This window comes from Talaromyces marneffei, chromosome 4, assembly GCF_009556855.1.
Source record: "Talaromyces marneffei chromosome 4, complete sequence".
Taxonomy (NCBI): Eukaryota; Fungi; Ascomycota; class Eurotiomycetes; order Eurotiales; family Trichocomaceae; genus Talaromyces; species Talaromyces marneffei.
The window spans coordinates 2,500,191-2,517,263 of record NC_072351.1 but is presented as its reverse complement, the minus strand read 5'-3'; the positions used below and the strand labels follow the sequence as shown (position 1 = coordinate 2,517,263).

General features: G+C 48.7%; 4 protein-coding genes across 4 annotated transcripts; 3 read left to right on the top strand and 1 right to left on the bottom strand.

Annotated features, from left to right (window-relative positions):
- Positions 1–764: 764 nt before the first annotated feature.
- On the top strand, positions 765–7,251 carry EYB26_005944 (uncharacterized protein; the record flags this gene model as incomplete). The annotated part of the gene is made up of 2 exons (XM_054265221.1): positions 765–6,925; positions 6,984–7,251. 2 exons carry the CDS (start codon positions 765–767, stop codon positions 7,249–7,251), a joined length of 6,429 nt encoding a protein of 2,142 aa, XP_054121196.1.
- Positions 7,252–7,804: 553 nt separating this feature from the next.
- EYB26_005943 (uncharacterized protein) lies at positions 7,805–9,580 on the top strand (the record flags this gene model as incomplete). The annotated part of the gene is made up of 1 exon (XM_054265220.1): positions 7,805–9,580. The coding sequence occupies one exon, from the start codon at positions 7,805–7,807 to the stop codon at positions 9,578–9,580; it is 1,776 nt and encodes a 591-aa protein (XP_054121195.1).
- Positions 9,581–13,495: 3,915 nt separating this feature from the next.
- EYB26_005942 (uncharacterized protein) lies at positions 13,496–14,299 on the top strand (the record flags this gene model as incomplete). Its single annotated transcript, XM_054265219.1, has 1 exon — positions 13,496–14,299. The coding sequence occupies one exon, from the start codon at positions 13,496–13,498 to the stop codon at positions 14,297–14,299; it is 804 nt and encodes a 267-aa protein (XP_054121194.1).
- A 1,037-nt stretch (positions 14,300–15,336) lies between these two features.
- On the bottom strand, positions 15,337–16,517 carry EYB26_005941 (uncharacterized protein; the record flags this gene model as incomplete). The annotated part of the gene is made up of 2 exons (XM_054265218.1): positions 15,337–15,374; positions 15,449–16,517. 2 exons carry the CDS (start codon positions 16,515–16,517, stop codon positions 15,337–15,339), a joined length of 1,107 nt encoding a protein of 368 aa, XP_054121193.1.
- Between the last annotated feature and the right edge of the window lie 556 nt (positions 16,518–17,073).

Genomic DNA, 17,073 nt, shown 5'->3' with positions numbered 1-17,073 from the left:
AAATGATGGGGCAGATGGGAGGAGTCCCCTTGTACTTGTTGTATGATGCTTGGACGGTGAGGCGGAAATAAATAGAGAGTTTACATCTTTCATTATTGTCAACAATACCATTTCTTTCTTACTACATCTCAGGAAAACAGTAACACTCACAGCTGTCTGAAGATAGTATTTAGGAATCGTAGGTATGCCGTGGTGGTTGAATATCAAAGTGATAGCGTGAGGTATGACGGGAGCGGACCAGCGCAGAGTCCAAGACAAATTTGCCGGAAGATGTCATAGCAGAAAAGACATCCTTCGGTCTGATCATCAACAAACCAAACTCCACATCTCAAGCTAATCTTTTTGATTTTCAAAACTCAGTAAAGCAAAGTGTTCCAGAGCAGTCTACTTCAACTTTTCAAGTGTCATATTTTCTTACTCATATTTCTGAGGAGCGCTTTGTTGCGTGTACCCTCAGCCATAGGTCACCCCACAACTTGCTTCCATAATACAGAGAGTACGAGCATTCAACAAAACTGGGGGCTCGACTGTGACTCCTTTAACTAATTTTCTCATAGACTTTCTCCTCCCCGCAAAGTGCGACACGTCAAGACCTCTTCTGCACGTGTGATTCATACACCAACCCAGTCTACACATTGGAGTGTCGATTACTTATCGCCTTCCCCTCACCTCGCCACATCCCGACGGCTCATCAACACAATTCTCACGATTTAAACAGCCACATGGGTCACCCCGCCGAAACCGCTGCTTAGAAACGAAATACGATGCTCACAGAATGTGAGAAATTGCTGGGCCATGGCCTCTTGCGTCTGCCAGCCAAGTACAGTTATCACTACAACCTAAAAGCGGAGGAGGACTTGATAGAGCTTCTCTTTCGATCACTATGCGGCAACGATCCTCAAAGATTACAAATCCTATTTCCCGAAGGCCCCCCGAGTGATCGAGCATGGAAACTAGCGGAAGCGCAAGGCGCTCAGGAAGGCGCGGAGTACAGTGCCGCTGCAAAAGGGAAACGGTGTGGTCATATCTTCAAAGCTGGTGAAGGAACATATCGATGCCTGACGTGCGGTGCGGATGACACGTGCGTTCTGTGTAGCCGATGCTTTGACGCTTCCGACCACACAGGTCATCAGTATCAGATTTCTTTGTCGGCAGGGAACTGTGGATGTTGCGATTGTGGCGACGAGGAAGCATGGCGAGTACCCTTATGCTGCGCGATTCATACCGATACCGGCGAAGCGAAGGGTAAAGAAAAAATCAAAAAAGATCTACCGTCGGCATGGGTCGAGGATATTAGGACTACCATCTCACGAACGCTGGATTACTTCTGTGATGTTATCTCGTGTTCACCTGAACAGCTTCGTCTACCGAAAACAGAAGAGGGAATTCGTCATGACGAGGTGGCCTCCCGATTACATCCTGGATGGTATGGCGACGGTGATGAGGAAGAGGAAGAACCTGAGTTCGCTCTTGCTTTGTGGAATGATGAAAAGCACACCATTCGAGAGGTATCCCACCAAGTCACACGCGCATGTCGAGAACGCTCTAGCTTCGGAGATCTAAAGGCACATGAAACGAATGAAATTGGACGCAGCGTTATCAAGTACTCAAAAGATTTGAACAGGCTTTTGCAGGTGTCGAAAATAATTGAGCATATCAAGGTCACCGTGACTATCCGTTCAGCTCGAGATACATTTCGAGAAGGAATGTGCGGGACCATTGTTGAGTGGCTCTCTGACATTGCTGGCTGTAGCTTTGGTGAAGACAATGAAATTTTGCGAAATATTATTTGCGAGGAACTCCTGCGTCCATGGCGGCCAGGAAGCGGCGCGTACAATGCCGATATTGGCATGAAAGGGATTGACGACCACGAACGAAACGAAAGCGCTTCTTTCTACCGCACAGCAATTACCCTAACAGTCTCCCCCCAAGGCGGTGTCATTGTTGGAACGGAAGATGATGACGAAGACGACGAGGATGAAGTCGACGAGACCGAGGCAGATCAAGGCCAGGACGATGAAGAAATGGAAGGAGAAGAGGAATTTGTCGTGAATGAAGACGACGACGATGATTATTCAGAAGTGATGGATATTGAGAACCCACGTCTTCGTCATCTTCTAGGCATCGGTTCCGACGAGGATGTCGACATGGGCAATGCGGATGGTGAAGGACCAGAGACTGATACCAGTACGACGACAGCTGCGCCAACTGGAGATCAGACACAGTCGTTGCAAGCACCGCCAACAACTCAGAACCAGGGCGAGATGAACGAAACCTCTCATGTGAAGATCCCTAGGACTCCGACTGGCTCCGTTAAGCTGTCTGCGGCAAAGACTCCAAGCCATTGGCAATCCCGACCTGTTCGTCCTGCCGGAAACGTACCGATCTATGAGAACCTCAATCAACGGACTAGACTTGATTGGATGATCCTGTTTGACCTCCGCCTATGGAAAAAGACTAGGATCGATCTGCGAGACCTGTATATCAGCACCGTCGTCAATGTCCCTCAATTCAAACGAGTCATGGGACTGCGACTCGCTTCATTGTACACAGTATTAGCTCAGTTGTATCTGATTGCTGACCGTGAGCCAGACCATTCCATTGTCAATGTATCCTTGCAGCTTCTCACAACTCCGTCCATTACGGAAGAGATTGTGCATCGAGGTGATTTCCTCACAAAGGTGATGGCTATTCTCTACACGTTCCTCACCACCCGGCAAGTAGGAGAGCCGTGGGAGGTCAACCCGAACGCAACTTTAGCCTTTGACGCTGGCTCCGTCACAAATCGCCGACTGTACCACTTCTTCCTCGATCTTCGTCATTTGCTCCTATCCGAATATGTGCAAAGCCGTATCCGTACCGAGGAACAATATCTCCTACAGTTTTTGGATTTGGTCAAGCTACCGCAAGGTATCTGCCCGAACGTGCGGGCTGTTGGCGAGCATGTGGAATACGAATCAGATGCTTGGATTGGTGCTTCCATCTTGATGAGAGAGATTAATCGTTTGTGCCGTCAATTCTGCGAATCTTTCCGTCATCCAACCGCTGAAAATGGCCAAAATCTCGTGCGGGCAATAAAGGCAGCTGCTATCTATGCTATTGTTCACTCAACCTGTGTGGAGAGAAAGCGTTTTGATCAGGCCGAGATCAAGGAGTATATCAAGTTCAAGCAGCTTCCTCTCTTCGACTTTGAGGTTACTTCGGAAGGAAATATTCATCGTCACCGAGTGGTTGACTTTGTTGTTGATAAGGGTTCTATTAGTTTCCACCATGCTCTACACTACACCCTTTCATGGTTGCTCGAATGTGGTCGCGATATGAGTCGTGAATTGATGCGAGACATTCTGCTGGAGGCTGCTCAGACAGCCAACGAAAAGCATGTTCACGACAAGCACTTGAGCAATGAAGACCTTTTACTGGCCATGTTCGACTATCCACTACGTGTTTGTGCATGGCTTGCCCAGATGAAGGCCGGTATGTGGGTACGCAATGGGTTGAGTCTTCGCCACCAAATGTCACAGTACCGTGGGGTCTCTTCGCGAGACTTTGCATACTATCGAGACATCTTTCTATTGCAAACCGCCCTCGTCACTTGTGACCCAAGCCGTGTTCTTGCCTCTATGGCCGAGCGCTTCGGGGTAGTAGCGTGGTTTACTGGAGACTATCAGCCTCGTCAAGGCTATGAAGATTCTCAGATCATTGATGTCGCCGAAGAGTTCATCCACTTGCTTATCATTTTGATTACAGACCGTACCTCCCTTACAGTTGACGAGGACGATGCGATGGTCACTCGTGAGAACATCAGTCGTGACATTGCTCATGTACTATGTTTCAAACCACTCTCATTCTCCGATCTTTCTACTCGATTGAGCGATAAGCTACTGGAAACAGACATATTCCAAGATGTGCTAGATGATGTGGCTACGTTCCGACCACCGGAAGGTTTAAACGACACTGGCACATTTGAACTCAAACCGGAATACCTTGAACTGATAGACCCATACAGCGCTCATTACAACAAGAATCAACGGGACGAAGCGGAGAGTATATTCAGAAATTGGATGGCGAAAAAGACAGGCAAGAAGCCTGCTGATATTGTCTTTGAACCAAAACTCCGCTCTGTCACAAGCGGGGCGTATTCTGATCTTTCGGCATTTACACGCACCCCGTTGTTCGCCCAGATCATACACCATTGCCTTGACTATATCTTGTGCTATAAGGAGAAGACTCCTAAAATTCCTGCCACAAGGATTGAAGCTTTCCTACATATTGTCCTTCATCTTATTCTCCTCGCCACCATGGAAGACAACTCTTCAGAGGATGAAATGGACGACAAGTTTGCTGCTTCTTTTGTATCGAATGCACTTTCAAAGTCAAAACCAACGCAAACAGATACTCATATCACCATTGTTGGGCTGTTAGAGAAAGTATCTGTTGCCAGCGAATATGAAAGCTGTGGTGCAAAGATCAAACATATCATCAAGACTATGTGGCATAAACGACCGAGATCGTACGCAACTGCCACTGAGAAGCTGAGGTTTCCTTATGAACGACTTGATACCAACTCGCCAGCCAGCACTGCCGAATCTGAACAGGAACTCAAAAAGAAGCAAGCTTTGGACCGTCAAGCACGCGTTATGGCACAATTCCAGCAACAACAGCAAAACTTCCTTAGTTCTCAAGGTGCTTTTGACTGGGGCGATGATGAGGATTTGAGTGACCTGGAGTCTGAGACTGCGGGCGATGCAGAGACCAAGACTTGGAAGTATCCTAGTGGCACTTGTATTCTCTGTCAGGAAGAGACGAATGATTCGAGGCTCTTTGGAACATTTGCGTTGATACAGGATAGTGGTATACTGCGTTTGACGGATGTACAAGAGAAGGACTGGATACGCGAGTCGCTGAGGACTCCTGCAAGCCTCGATAGATCCATCGACCACGTCCGTCCATTTGGCGTTGCTGGAGAGAATCGTGCCATGGTCAAGAAACTCGACTCGTCAGGCGGCGAAGTTATCACCGAGAAAATTGGGCTCAGCAAGGGTTTTCAATCAAAGAATACACTACGTGGTCCCGTCACTACCGGATGTGGTCATATCATGCACTACGCGTGTTTTGAAGTCTATTGCTCAGCTATCCAGAGACGCCACTCACAACAAGTTGCTCGAAATCACCCCGAGCATCTGAACCTTAAAGAGTTTGTTTGCCCGCTCTGCAAGGCGCTTGGAAATGCATTTTTGCCTATCATTTGGAAGGGCAAAGAAGAGTCTTATCCTGGCGTCCTGGCCACGGAGAAATCTTTTGAAGATTATATCTCTGTAGGGTTAAAAGCGAACCTTACTCAGTCACCTAATGCCCCAGTATTTGCTATGGAGAGCGACAAGATACCGCACGACCCTTATTTCCACATAGCGACTAAATATCTCACCAAATCGCTAGTCGCGCCACTTTCAACCGCCGTCGATCAGCGGAACCACTGGCCATCGACTGCGCCTGTATCCCGACCTCCTTCCTGGTCTTTCCAGGGTCCTAGGATTCTCATACCGGGTGAATTTCCCAACGCCGAAGAAGGCGGCGCAACCAGCCCCATCCGTCCAGCTCCACCAACCCCTGGAGAGGTCACAACACCAGAGCCCGCATCCGATCCGATGTCTGAACTCATGAAGATCTACCAGAGACTAAAGAAGACTCTTCAGGCCAACCAAATTCCATCACAGTTCTCACACAGCCAGAATCCCAGCGCATATGAAGATCTGATTTTTACCGATTCTCTTTTCAGGAGCTTTGGATTCAGCATCTCAGCTTTGGAAATCTCTCAGCGTGGTGTGGAAGCTGACCCCGGTACCACCCTGCTTGATAAGATTCCTCAACTGACTCTGACCCACCTCCGCGTTTTTGCAGAGACTGCTTATTCTTACGCTGCTCTTGGTGCAGCCACAAACTACTATTATGGCGATAAAAATGGCACGACAGAAGAGTTCCACCAGATTCATCGCCAGAAACTCTGCCAGCTTTTCATTGGTCACCCTATCTGCGGCCAAGGTCCATTAGTCAACGAAGTGCGAAACATTCCTCCGTTGCTAGGAACGGATATTTTCGTCTTTCTTGCGGAAGCCTCAGTGGCCTTGAGTCCATTGTTGAACATTGAAATCAGGCATTTGATCCAATTATGTTATATGGCAGAAGTCCTCAAGGTTGCCGTCACATTTATCCTTTGCAATCATCACCTGAAAGAAGAGCTTGCCAGGCATGAGAATGACGATTATCTGCAGACAGAGTCGGCAGAGATCAAGTATGCAATCACGCGCAAATTCTTTGATGCGGTGGTCTCTGAGATGAAATCAAACACGATTGGACGAGCGGCTGGCTCTTCTATAATAACTGGCTACCTGGGCCAAGGCGAAGACTCAAGTATCCCGATTCTTGTCATGGCTCTGCGACGTCTGATATCTAGCTATGCATTGCCATTCTTGAGAAAGACTGCCATACTCTTGCATGTCCAACATGGGGTCAATTTCCCCAACACACTCTTCCAGGAAGAAAACGCGTCGGAGCTAGATCGCTTGACCAAACTTCTACACCTGCCGACCCTCGATGAGATTTTTGATTTGCTCTCAACTCCAGATACTGTCTGTTATCGTATATTCTCAGGATGGATCTTCCACTGGAATGCCTCGCGGTCGGCTAGTCGATTTGAAGATCACCGACTCTGGCCTAGTCTATCTCACCCAGCCCCATTTGAACTCATTGGTCTTCCAAAATACTACGATCTGCTGATTGAAGAAGCGAATCGTCGACGATGCCCTAACTCAGGACGAGAGTTGAGTGATCCAAGTATTTGCCTATTCTGTGGTGACATCATGTGCTCGCAAGCAGTCTGTTGCATGGATAACAAGAAATATGGAGGCTGCAACCAGCACGTCGAAAAGTGAGTTCCAACCTCGACGTTTCTACTTTTTATAAATATAACTAATAGTAAAAACTAGATGTGGCAAAAACATTGGTCTATTTATCAACATCCGCAAATGCACCGTCCTCTACCTGCACAACCACAACGGCTCATGGCACTATGCACCTTATCTCGACAAACACGGCGAAGTCGACCCCGGTCTGCGTCGTAACCGCCAACTCATCCTCAACCAAAAGCGCTACGACAAACTACTCCGGGACGTTTGGCTCTCTCACGGAATACCTACAACGATTAGTAGGAAATTGGAAGCTGAAATCAACAATGGCGGTTGGGAGACTATCTAATATCATTGCACATCACATATGCCTCGATTCCGGCTTTTATATATATATATATATTCTTCTCATATTTTGTTTCATCTGTTTCGAATGCATTTGATGACTTGATGGGGACATGTTTTCATACGATAGCGATGCCTTGACTCTTTTTTCTCTTTAATTCTACTCATTTTCTTGGCCCCGCATTTCTCTCTTGTTTTTCATGCGAAGCTTTTGTTGGTGCTAGGGTATTTGTGTATCGCAAGTGAGATAAATAGAATGATCAGTGAATTGAAAGAGTAGTTATTGTGAGAAGTAAATTGTAGGTGTATTCAATAGTACATGACTGGATGAGTTAGGGTTCAGAAAAAGCACGGACCAAGCAAGCCCAGGCCCAAAGACTCCGAGCGACCGCTTTCCGCTTTGATCTTTACTGGTATCTTATCGACAACTTTTTTTGACATCATCAACCTTTCAAAATTAACGACGATAGTTTGTAACAAACTCCTTTCCGGATCGATGCGTGCGTTTCTCTACAATGATATAAACGAATACCAACCTTTTCCCTTGGGCTTCAAAAATGAATAACGAGCAATTCCGCCGCCTGGTCCTGGACCAACCCGGCAAAAGGGCCAGCAACAACAATAATAATAACAACGTCGACAAAAATGCGCAAACACCAAATACCTCGCAGACTCGGTCATCTCTCGGCTCTCGCATGCGATCCAGCATTCCCATGACACCGCGACATGTCAGAGGTGGTGTCAGCAACACAAACGAATTTGCGCGCCAACTCGCCGAACACCGTCGTGAAGGAGGAGAACAACAGCCGCCGGCGAAAAGATTCAAGGCCTCTGCAGCACCGAAAGGCACAAAGTTTGCAAGCGGGTATCAGGATCGAACGGCTTTGCGGAGACAGCAGGATGATGATGGTGCAGCGGGGAAACAAGAGGGCGTTGAGCAACGACTCAAAGCATTAGAGGAAATGCTCAAACTAGGACAAATCGATCAGCAGACGTTGGATAAACTGAGGAAAGAGATTGGTGTAGGCGGCGATTTGAAGAGTACGCATCTGGTCAAGGGGCTGGATTGGGGTTTATTGCGGAGAGCAAAGGCCGGGGAGGATCTTTCGCAGAAGATAGAGGAGGAAGAAGAAGAAGAAGAAGAAGACGCAGAAAAGAAAGAAGAGGAGGCTATTGACCCGGGCGATGTGGATGATGAGTTGGATCGTGTTCTTGCAGAGAAAGAAGATGGGATCGCTCCCGCGCCAAAGGAGAAGAAAGTCAAGAAAGGGAATCTTGCGATGCCACCACCTCCTCCTTTGGGGAAATTATCGCGCGATGAGATTCTAAAACAGTTAAAAGCAAGCCGCGCAGCAGCAGCGACTCAACCGCCACCACCAGAGTCGACATTAAGCACCAAATTCAAAAAGATCGATAAATCAGACAAGAAACGCTGGGTCGAGACTGATCCTACCACCGGTCGTCGCAAAGAGATTCTCGTCATCACAGATGCAGAAGGGAACACAAAACGAAAAACTCGTTGGCTCGACAAGGAGCCGCAGAAACCCACCATTCCGAAAGTCGATGATAATGGATTATTGTTGCCAGGCCAAGACGCGAAGCCATTGGGTATGGAAGTCCCCGCTGTGGTTGCGGCGAGGATAGCGGCTGAAAAGGCGGCGGCGGAAGAGGCAGAGGACGATGATATTTTTGCCGGGGTTGGGACGGATTATAATCCTCTTGGGGATTTGGAAGAAGATGACGATGATTCTGATTCTGATGTCGAGGGGAAGAAGACGGAAGAGGAGAAAGAGGATACAGCGGATATCAAGGCAGAAAAGACCATGGCATCAGCAACTACTACGGAGCCTTCTACGCAGCAGCAACCGAGAAGGAATTACTTCAAAGACGTCAGCAAGACAGACGAAGACCTTGCGGGAGACGAACCTCGCACAAACCCGCTGACCAGTGATCCCACTCTCATGGCCGCATTCAAGCGCGCCGCCGCACTCCGACAAGCTTCCTCCACACACAGAGAAGGAGATGGAGACCATGATCCTGCCGCGGACATTGAAGAAGGTGAATTCGCCGACGAAGATGACCCCGAGCGAGTCGCCCACCGCAAGAAATTCCTCGAAGAAGCGCGTCGTCGCGATGCGCTCGATGCTCTCGATCTCGATTATGGGTTTGGAAGTAGTCGAATCGAGGATGAGGAGGATGAAGAAGGACCGACATTCGATGGTGACCAGCAGCGTGGTGGTAACAAACGGAAACGTGGGCCGAAGAAGAGGAAGGGTGATAAAGATTCTGCGACGGATGTGTTACGGGTTATGGAGGGACGCAAGAAGTCCTAGGAGATTATGTACTACTACTTTCAACATAGATATCGAAGTGTATATACGACTGATGATTGTATGCATAGCTTCTAAAATAATCGTAACGCTACATCTGCCTAGGTATGCTCGCAGACCTCAAGCCTGGTGGTTCATCTCTATATGGCTACACTTTAGGAGTGGATTCGTCACTAAGTACATGCACAATCCTGCTAACCACCCCGAACCACGTTTCAAGAGAATTATCCTAGACAATTCAAACGTTAGCGGTGGAATACCTGAATCAGTGAGCGGAATCCAAAAGATAGGGCATTCTTACAAAAAAAAGGTGTGGCGGGATGTCGACATCCCGCACAGTTTGTGTCGTTCGTCTCGTCCGTTCGATCGATCCGCCTCGTTCGTTCGGTTCGTTGTTCGTATAAGAGAAACCTAACACTCCCGGTTGTGTATCCTAAATGATTCTGGGAGCGGCGGGATGTCCGCATCAGGCACCCCCCGGGTTAGATATCTGCTTGATATAGGGGTTGCTGGATGTTGACATCCCACTCCGATCGTCCGTTCATCGCCGTTTGGGGTTTTAATGGATCGATTCGTCTCGGTTGCCTCGTGGCTGTTCGTTTCGTTTCGTCCGTTCGCTCGCTCGGCCTGTCGGCCTCCAGTCTGTCGTTCTCGAATGCCTCGTAGCCGTTTGTTCGTCGCCAGTGTCATCCGGTGCCGCTCAGAGTAAAGATAGGATATGAGAGAAGGATAGGTATAAGGATAGGTCTAAGGATAGGTGTAAGGATAGTAATAGAAAGGATAAGAGGAAGAATATGAAAGTAGGAATAGATAAGGATATGGAGAGAAAGGAAAGAGATATGAATAAGAGGAAGAATAAGAGGAAGAATACGAAGAAGGATCGACAAGGATTATGGCTGGGTACCTGGTAAGGATGGAACGACGAGGGTCAGAGGGGCTTACTGCAGAGCAAACCCGTTTGAAATTCGAATAGAATAGGTAAGGTCAGAGATGTGTCCATGTAGGGTGATGAGTGTTGAAGATTTTGGACTTGACGAAGTGATTGAATCTGAACCGCTCTTAGCACGATGTAATGCAACAGTGCCAGCGAGACCGGGACGTCCGTAGACGTGCGCTTGGCCAAGCGACTTTCGAAAAAGAGGGGGGTCTCACCTGAATGGCTAGAAATGGCGATGCCATTTGATGGAGGAATCGAGGTGTGTTGGAAGATGTCGAGAGATAGACAAGTCCTAGAACCCCTCTTAGCACGTTGCTTAACACGTCTGCTGAGCAACCGAACCAGTGAGACCTGCAACGTCCGCAGACGTACGCTTGGCCAAGCGACTTTCGAAAAAGAGGGGGGTCTCACCTGAATGGCTAGAAATGGCGATGCCATTTGATGGAGGAATCGAGGTGTGTTGGAAGATGTCGAGAGATAGACAAGTCCTAGAACCCCTCTTAGCACGATGCAATGCAACAGTGCCAGCGAGACCGGGGCGTCCGCAGACTGCGCTTGGTCAAGCGACTTGAAAAAGGGGGAGGGTCTCACCTGAGAGTAGTCACCTATAGTAGGAGAGGAATGGGTTAGTCGAAGAAAGAAAGAAAGAATGAGCAATGGAAAGAGAAGAAGTCAGGCCAGTGGGCTGAGATGGAAGGAGGTGGGAGGAGAAGCAAGCAGAGAGAATGGAGGCGCTGGAGCGGCTTTGGGGAGAATAGGAAGGGAAGTTGAGATGGGAGAGGAAGGGAGAGAAGGCGGGCATTTATAGACCGGGCCTCCAGGCAGAACTGGCGTGCCTGAGGAAGGAAGAGCAAACGGCGAGGGAAAGACGTGGCCGGGAACACGCCAATTGAGTTTGTCTGCCTTGCGACTGCCTACGGATTGGCCAATTGATCGCAAGGGAAGGAGACTCTCTAGGCAAGAGGAATTGGCTTTTGGCGGCAGATGATCTACGCCACCGTTGAGAACCATGCTTACCAGCCAGGCAGAAGGGTGTAGTCTCTCTCGCCACGATCTCTTGCGGTCTGGCCCCTGTTGGAGAGAGAATTGGGTTTGCTTGGTCTCGTTCATATGGCCTCTGACAGGCTGCAGCGAGGGCAATGTCCAATCATACTAGCCTCGCTCGAGTTACTGCCTAGTCCTTCGATCAATTGAGTTTGATGGGCGCTGCCGATCGAGTCTTTGGTAGCCTGGGGAAGAAAGTCAATTCCCTCGAAGGCTTTGTACTCTATTTTCGACTGTGGGCGTTTGCCTACGGTTGCCTGAACTTTATTGACAATACTTTCTTTGTCCTTCTGTCAAGCGGCCTTTGTTTCTCAAGCTGCGGCAATCGTCGTGCTGTCTTGGAGGATGCCTATCAGTCTTACCATTGTAGTCTAAGAAATGCAACGTAGCCGATAATAATCAATCAATGCTATAGCGTTAATTGCATCTACTTGTTTACTATAGAGCAGGGGATGCGAACGCTGTTTGCGACTGACTTGCGTCGGATTAGTAGGAGTTGGAGAGTAGGCAGTAGGCCGTCGCGTTAGTCAATGGCTACCGAAAATGACATTGCCAACTGCAACTGCTGCATATACGCTTGAAATATTTCGATCGTTATTTGTATCAAGATAAACTTCCTTATCGATAAGGGCTGCGATGAATCGTGAACTATCGTCGTTAGCGTCGATCGTCCGTGGAACAGAGACAGCGCCGCGGCTTGGCGAGTCCGAGCGTATCCCGACGGGCTGGTCTAGTCAAGTCCAGGCACAGATCAGACCTTTTGCTTCGAGACGTACGCATCACTTTTAGTCGGTGAAAAGTCGTCGTCATCTCAAGCCAGCTGGACCCTCGCTGACCAGTGTTTCAGGCCGGTTGTGATATGTCTTTTGAAACACGTCGGACTTGCACACATCAATTGATGACGGGAGTATGTATATCTGAACATTGAATTTGAATCATTTCGTACATGTAATACAAAGAATGGTGACTCTTCTTCAAGTTTCCTTGTCACACAAAATCAGGTTTGGGTGTGTCACGAGAATGTATATACGTCCTATGAGTATAATACTTCGCGGGCACCCGGCGTGGCGCCAATAAATGGTCGGAGTGCCACACAGAATCCGGGAATCGTCTGCTACATACACGTTGCGATACATATGAAACTGGCGGTTATGCATACCGTCTTCGCTACAAAACAACGTAGGACAGGCGTACTGCAGACGATGACAAGCAGGTACGGAGATGAAACACAAGACTAACCACAAATGGGGCCAAGTGGAGGCGCGAAATTAGCCCGATATTCAGGACACGACGGATAATTGGCTGAGAGAAGTATACCCTCGGTCTTCTAGACTTCTCGTCCAATCGTTGCACAGACTCCGCCTTTTCGGCCAATAAGAGAAAATTAGGGCACAGCATGGCTTTTGTATCCAGCTTCTCCAGCGTCCACGGCGCTCCCACAGCCGACAGGAAAGTATCATGAATCAAACTAGTCACCGTGATACCCACGGGTCAACTCTACGGATGGATGCAGACGAAGAGGCAGACACCGACAGACAGCATTGAGTGCCAATGAAAAAGTGGGCACGGTCCGGGCCTGGACTCCGGGTCGCTCTTGCCTTGTCACAGCGCTGGACTTACCACAGTCACCACGCCATTTAAAAAGAGGCAACCGCCCTCTTCTTGTCCTGCGTCCTCCCGACTTTTATTTTCTCCCTGTCGTTCTTGTCTATCTTTATTTATCGTCTTGTGCCGAGCACAGATTGTCATTCCCTTCTTTTCAAATACACCAAATCTTCGGTCATTCACTTACGAAGTTTGAATTCTTGCAATCACAACTACTATCAATTGATATACGTATTTGCTCTTTCGTCTCAGGTTGATCCTGACACATAACAATCCTTTCCAACAAATTCTACCAACCTTCGATATACTTGACGTATTCAATCCTTGCCGCCATGTATGTCATCAACGCCTTCCTTGCCACGATGATGGCAACCGCTGCCGTGGCCAAACCTCACAACCTCCACGCCGAGTTCCACAAACGTGCAACCTCTGCCGCCACCCCCAGCAAACTCGGCTCGGCCTACAATGACGTCTCCCTCGTCTCGCTCGTGAGCAGTGCCTCATGGGCCTACAACTGGAACCTTGAATCTGGCGGTCCTGTGCCTAGCGGTGTCGACTACTGCCCTATGCTCTGGGGACCCAAGATGTACAATGGCTGGAACTCCGCGGTCACAACAGCTCTTTCTTCTGGAAGTAGCTGCATCTTGGGATTCAACGAGCCCGACATGGCCAGTCAAGCCAACATGAACCCCGAACAAGCCGCTGCCGATTACCAGACCTACATCACCCCGCTGTCCGGCCAAGCGACTCTCGTCACCCCAGCAGTCACCAATGGCGGCGGCGACAACCTCGGTCTCGGCTGGATGAAGAAGTGGCTCGCAGCCTGCAACGGTGCCTGCAAGCCCAACGTCATGGCAGTGCATTACTACGCCAACGCCGACGTCTCGTACTTTTACGACTTTATCAACAATGCCACCGCTCTTGCGGCCGATAACGGTATGGACAGTGTCTGGATCACTGAGTTCCAGGACACCGGCAGCGACGCCAACCAAGTTGCGTTCTTGAGAGAGGTTATCCCTTGGCTCGATTCCAATACCGCCGTCGGCCGATATGCTTATTTCTATACCGCTGAGGGATATTTGTTGACGGATAAGATGTTGAGTACCGTTGGCCAGACTTATGTTTCTACTTCCTAGTCTGGTTGCCACTACCGAGTGTCAATTGTCAAAAGCGGCTGGAACCCGCTCCATCGATTTTTGATGAACTATATACCCAGCATTTTACATCCTGTGGATGTCGATTATGATATACGACAATGATCGGTTATGCCCACTTGTATGCTTTTCTTTTCCTGATTGCAATTTTTTTGTCGTTTTGTGTACGTATTTCGAGTTTACCGCTACGGTAAACCAAGTGATTTTATTTTATCTCCACTACAGAAAAATCTTCATATTCTAGAACAAACTATCAGGTCAGACCCATTCCTCCATCCAAGTGGATATAAGGATAACTATACGTAGTCCAAACTCTTAACTTAAACCCTGCGAAGGTCTAGACTATCCTATGAGTACAGTAAGTGGCATGAGTAGAAGAAATGCTACGCGGCGCGCGAGCGGATGGAATTACCGGTAGGGCTTCGGCCTTCCGGGTGTAAGCAGTAATTTCCCATTCCCATGGAATCATGTCCCGGCCAAGGAAAGAAGAACCCGAAAAGTACGGAGTAGGTTTGTTCCCCTCAAAATTATCTGGCCGAGTAGTTCCGTGGATCGGGTCTTGTACCTGTATATGTACATAGATAGAATGGAGGGCCTTTTTTCCGATATATTTTCACATCACAGTTGAAAAGGCCACGCGAGGTACGGGTACTGGTAAGTAAGGGAATGGCATGCGCTTAGGGAGTGCGAGGATTGTTTCGGGGCAAGGGATTAGGGTTTTCTTATCGATACATACATAGTAGGTATGTACCGGTAGTCGACAAGAACACGGGTTCTACCAATTGACTACATCTATATCGGAGAAAGCTCGAGCTGCGAATGAATGGCTGTTTAGGTATAGGTTTCGTTATCAGGTCATCACGCAATACGGTTATTATTATAACTGCTACCACGTGGCTACATGGACTGTTGAATCCATCTCGATCACGTCTGGGTGGGGTCCTGCTCCCTTTAGATAGTAGGTGGATGGATGGCAACGATTTCCCCGCCGCAAGATGATATCGCCAGTCTCGGTTCCATCAGCGGGTTTTGCGGTGCTCGGGCATATGAGACGCCTCTGAAATTCATGGAAATTGTTAGTCGAGGTGCACACACACAAGCCAAAACAACGATCATAAAAAAAAGGCTTACCGTAGTCAACGTGTACAAAAGCTCGATCGAAGCCTTCAACCGTCTCGAGCTTGTCTTGTAGCCCTTGCGAGACATCATGGGCCTCGCGAAGGCTGCGCTCAGGCGCCATAACAATATCCACCTCGACGAACAAGTCTTCACCCCAGTGATACGCATGGACTGAGTCGACTTTCAATATCAAATCAGAATGACGAAGAGTAAGGAACACGATCTCCTGCACCACGCTGGGGGAGGCTCCTATTCCGCAGAGCTCCAGAAATTCCGAACGTACAGTACCGATCCAGGTGACGATGATAACACAGGCGATGAGCATGGCACCGGCCGGATCAACCCACCATTTCAGCTTGGCACCAGCTGCGGAGGTGAAGATGGCAAATCCATATTCGAAGCAGTCGTTGCGGTTGTCCTCCCAGAGCATCTCCAATTGGCTACTGTGTTTCCGAAAGATGAAGCAATAGACGGCCAAAAAAAGCTTAATGCCGAATCCGCACGCAGCAGCGACAATGGCTGCCACTTCAAATTTTCCGAGCTCGTGTCCGTTGCTGGCCAACGCACGCATCGACTCAACGACCAGGACCAATGAGACGGCCATCAGGGCAAAGGCAAAGCAGATGTTGCCGGCGTTGCAGAGTCTCCCTGCGCCCACGGGCCATCGGGTCGAATGGCTGAGCTTCTTGGATTTCCTGTGAAGGTAATCGAGGCCAATGTTACTCACAGCCTCGCAGCAACTCTCCGCCATGGTGACAAACAATGACAATGAACGTGTCGTTACAGCAGCATAGATCTGCAGCGCTGCGACGATGATGGTGCCATAGATGGAAAGGTAAATGGCGGCCTTGATGTGAAAGGCCGATGTGTCCGGTCGATCGTCCAACAGCCGCGTTGCAGTTGGGTCATTTGCCACCTGGAGGAGACGGTTGATGTGCGAATTTTGGGTCTTGTGATAGGTATGTGCCCGGCGAATTCTCCGATGAATATGTTTACTCAACAGCGATGTGTTTGGCGGGTCAACAATGGATCTCCGCAGTCGCTCAAGCTCGATATCGCTTGCTATAGGGAGTGTGTCCATGTTGGCCGTCAGATGAGTCGCCGAGAAAGGACTTGAAATTCCAAGGCTTGACACAGGATACATCTTATTTGGAATTCGGTTGAGCAATAAGCATTGAGTGGAAAATTGGATGGGCCCCTGCCAAGCCGGCAGGAATTTCTATTACCCCTCAGGGGTTCGAACGGTGCGAATCAAATGTGTTTAAAATGTACAGGAATAGCTTCATGTCTTTGAGCTACGGGTTCCTGCGTTGTCTCTTGAAACCCGTCCTTACCCGCCTTTATCTACAAGAGGTCTCATGTTGTTCGAACGAACCCGGATAGGACTTCTACGTCTATATGTATGGGAGAACTTCCCCGACAGATAGTTGAAGAATTAGCTCACACCAGATAGGCTCATCCGACTAGCCTAACACCAATCCTACCTAGGTAGCCTTGGAAGCTTCGTGATACGGGATCGTGTTGAACCGACACTACTCAACTCCTCTGACTAAGTACCTATTGACTGGCTCTTATTGTAGGGATTTACCAAGAAACCTTCTTACTAAAGTAGTGCGCACAGTTCTATATAATTTCTC